General features: G+C 27.4%; 1 protein-coding gene across 1 annotated transcript; it reads left to right on the top strand.

The window, feature by feature from the left end:
- The first annotated feature begins 209 nt into the window (after nt 1–209).
- Nucleotides 210–1,208, top strand: LOC110623546 (transcription repressor OFP15). The gene has a single exon (XM_021768530.2). It carries the CDS (start codon nt 423–425, stop codon nt 1,155–1,157), a length of 735 nt encoding a protein of 244 aa, XP_021624222.1. The 5' UTR covers nt 210–422; the 3' UTR covers nt 1,158–1,208.
- The last annotated feature ends 1,511 nt before the right edge of the window (nt 1,209–2,719 follow it).

The following is a 2,719-nucleotide window of genomic DNA, read 5'->3' as shown; positions in this document are numbered from 1 at the left end:
AAAATCACTTCCTCTTTTTAAAATAAGATGTTATTTATTTTCAAATTTATTTAATTTTTATTTTAATTAAGAAAATATTTTCTTGCTAATTAATTTTTACAATTGCTTCAAACACAAAAAAATATAAAAAATACTTTTAATAAAATATACAGAGTCTTAATAACTTCCAGTATTATGCTTACCTGATTTCATCAATGACCTCAACTGAATTTGCATTTACTCATTATTTAATATACACAACAGCAGCATGAAAGATCTCAAAGCCCCACCACAAGTCCCAACTTCCATCCTCTCCTCTAAAAATCTACTATCTTTCTCTGACTTTGCCATTAATGCCTACATAAACAAACTCTCAAACTTCACATGTCTTCACCTTGGAAAAATCATTTGAAACCATCATTTCATATCCTAGAGAAACACAAATGGGCAAGAAAATGAAGCTTCCTTTTCTCTCCAAGATTTCTAAAACAGACTCATCAAGTTCTTCATCTTCATGGCCTTGGCCTGCTTATTGTCATCAACCCAAAACTCTCTCTTTCAGAATCACCCAAAACACACCTGCTGAATCTGCAAGTTTCTGCAATGAATCTGATGATGAGCCGTCCTTAGAGACTGTGATTAAAGGTTTAAGATCAGAGAGGCTGTTTTTTGAGCCTGGGGAGACCAGCTCAATCTTGGAAGAAGCTGCCAAGGCTGGAGGAGGTGGTGAGTTTCCATTTAAAAAAAGTGTTGTTTTGTCGATGGAGTCTCAAGACCCTTATGTGGATTTCAAGAAATCGATGGAGGAAATGGTTGAGGCTCATGGTTTAAAAGATTGGGGAGATCTTGAAGAGTTGCTTTCTTGCTATTTGAAATTGAATGCAAAGAGCAATCATGGGTTTATTATTGGTGCTTTTGTAGATTTGCTGGTTGTTAATGGCTTTGCTTTTGCTTCTTCTTCTTGTTCTATTTCTTCTTCTGCAAGTGATTCTTGCTGTTGTTGTTCTCGTTCTCCTTCTTCTCCTTTGTCGACTTTCTACACTTCTTCTTTTTCCGATGATTCTTCTGTAACTCCTTGCGTTTCTTCATTAGAAGCCGATGAGGAGGAGATTCATGGAAGTCTCTGTTTATCTTCATTAGAAGCTCAGAATCAGATTATTAACAAAAAATTGAACTAACTGAAGTTGATATTCATCAATTCATCTTTGTTTTTAATTTCAATTTTCTTATCTTTTGCTTTCTGATCAGTAATATACAAATAAATATGCAGAGACAAATACATTCTGCTTATACTATGATTCTTAACTGCTTAAAAATATATTGCCAAAATAAAATTATTAACCGTAAAATTATTTATTTATATTAAATTTTATATAGAATTAATTAAATTTATATAATAAATATAAAATTTTAATATAATAATTAATAAAGTATTTTATTATTAAAGGTTTATAATCAATTTGATAATAATTTGAAATTTATAAATATATATTAACCTATTCAAACTTTATATTGTTTTGTTTTGTTTTTATATAAAAAAATTATATTTCACAAAGCACGTTTATCTGTAATTAGGACTCTAATACAATCAAACCGACTCCAACAGTGATAAATTCAAATACGATTAGAAAATAAATTTAAAAATTTAAATTCGACTCAAATTTTATTTATAAATTTTAATTCAATTCATAAAATAAATATTAAATTTAAACCCGATTCGTAATAAGTTCATGTATCACTTTAATGAATCAACTCAAACTCTATTAAAAAATTTAAAATTTAAACTCATTTAAACTCAAATTTAAGTTAGACTCGAATTTGAGTTCGGTTACATTATAAACAATTTTAATATAATTTAAATTTATTTAAATTATAAATAAATTTAAATTTATTTAAATTATAAATAAATTTAAATTGAAAATAAAATTTAAATTATAAAATTATTAAAAAAATTTTAAATTAAATTTTTTTATTTAATTAAAACCTCTCAAACTCAAAATTAATAAAAAAATACAGAAAGATTATTATTTTATAAAGAAATCACAATCCTCTATATCCCTTTAAACTTTTGATTTGAGATTGGTGTTGATGAACGAATCTACCCACGAGTTATTCGTGTAAATCTCTTTATAAATTTAAAAATGAATCGAGCTCGTAAAACTAAATGAGTTGAATATTACTAAATATAAATTTGACTCGTTTATTAAACGAGTTTAAAAAATAAAATCAAGTTTGAATCATTTAAAATATAAATCAAATTCAATCAAATTTTTATGAAGTTGAATCTTAAATACGTTAAAATAATATGGTTTATTTACAAAGAATCTCTAACCACGGACGGCTAAAATGGTAAAGACAGGTTAAAGTTGAAATATGTCTTATAATATATTTAAAATTCAAATATGTATTTAGGTATCTCCCCGTTGTCTTAAAAAATAACATTTATAGTAAATTTAGTGTTTACAAAAGACAAAACAATCATACTCATGAATTTTTTAGGAAAAAGAAAAAAAAAAGACTGAAATTCAGACAAGTAGAAGCTTTTCATCAATGGCATATGAACCCATGCAGCACAAATCAGAGAGATGCACGTGTAGCCAATGTGATGGAAGTAAAATCAGACCATTGAAAGTGCACTGACAGATCAGAGCCGTTGGTTTTAAAATAGGAAGTCATAATCAATTTGATAGGTACAATTCCAGCGCAGAATTTTCAAGTGGTCCAAACACTGGTGCCCTGT

The sequence above is a fragment of the Manihot esculenta genome, chromosome 9 (genome assembly GCF_001659605.2).
Source record: "Manihot esculenta cultivar AM560-2 chromosome 9, M.esculenta_v8, whole genome shotgun sequence".
In the NCBI taxonomy this organism is placed as follows: domain Eukaryota; kingdom Viridiplantae; phylum Streptophyta; class Magnoliopsida; order Malpighiales; family Euphorbiaceae; genus Manihot; species Manihot esculenta.
The sequence above is the reverse complement of the archived record's forward strand: the minus strand, read 5'-3'. Positions and strand labels throughout refer to the sequence as shown.

Bases quoted from the DNA above. Each gene is read 5' to 3' on its own strand.
- LOC110623546 (XM_021768530.2), top strand. From the start codon at position 423: ATGGGCAAGAAAATGAAGCTTCCTTTTCTCTCCAAGATTTCTAAAACA.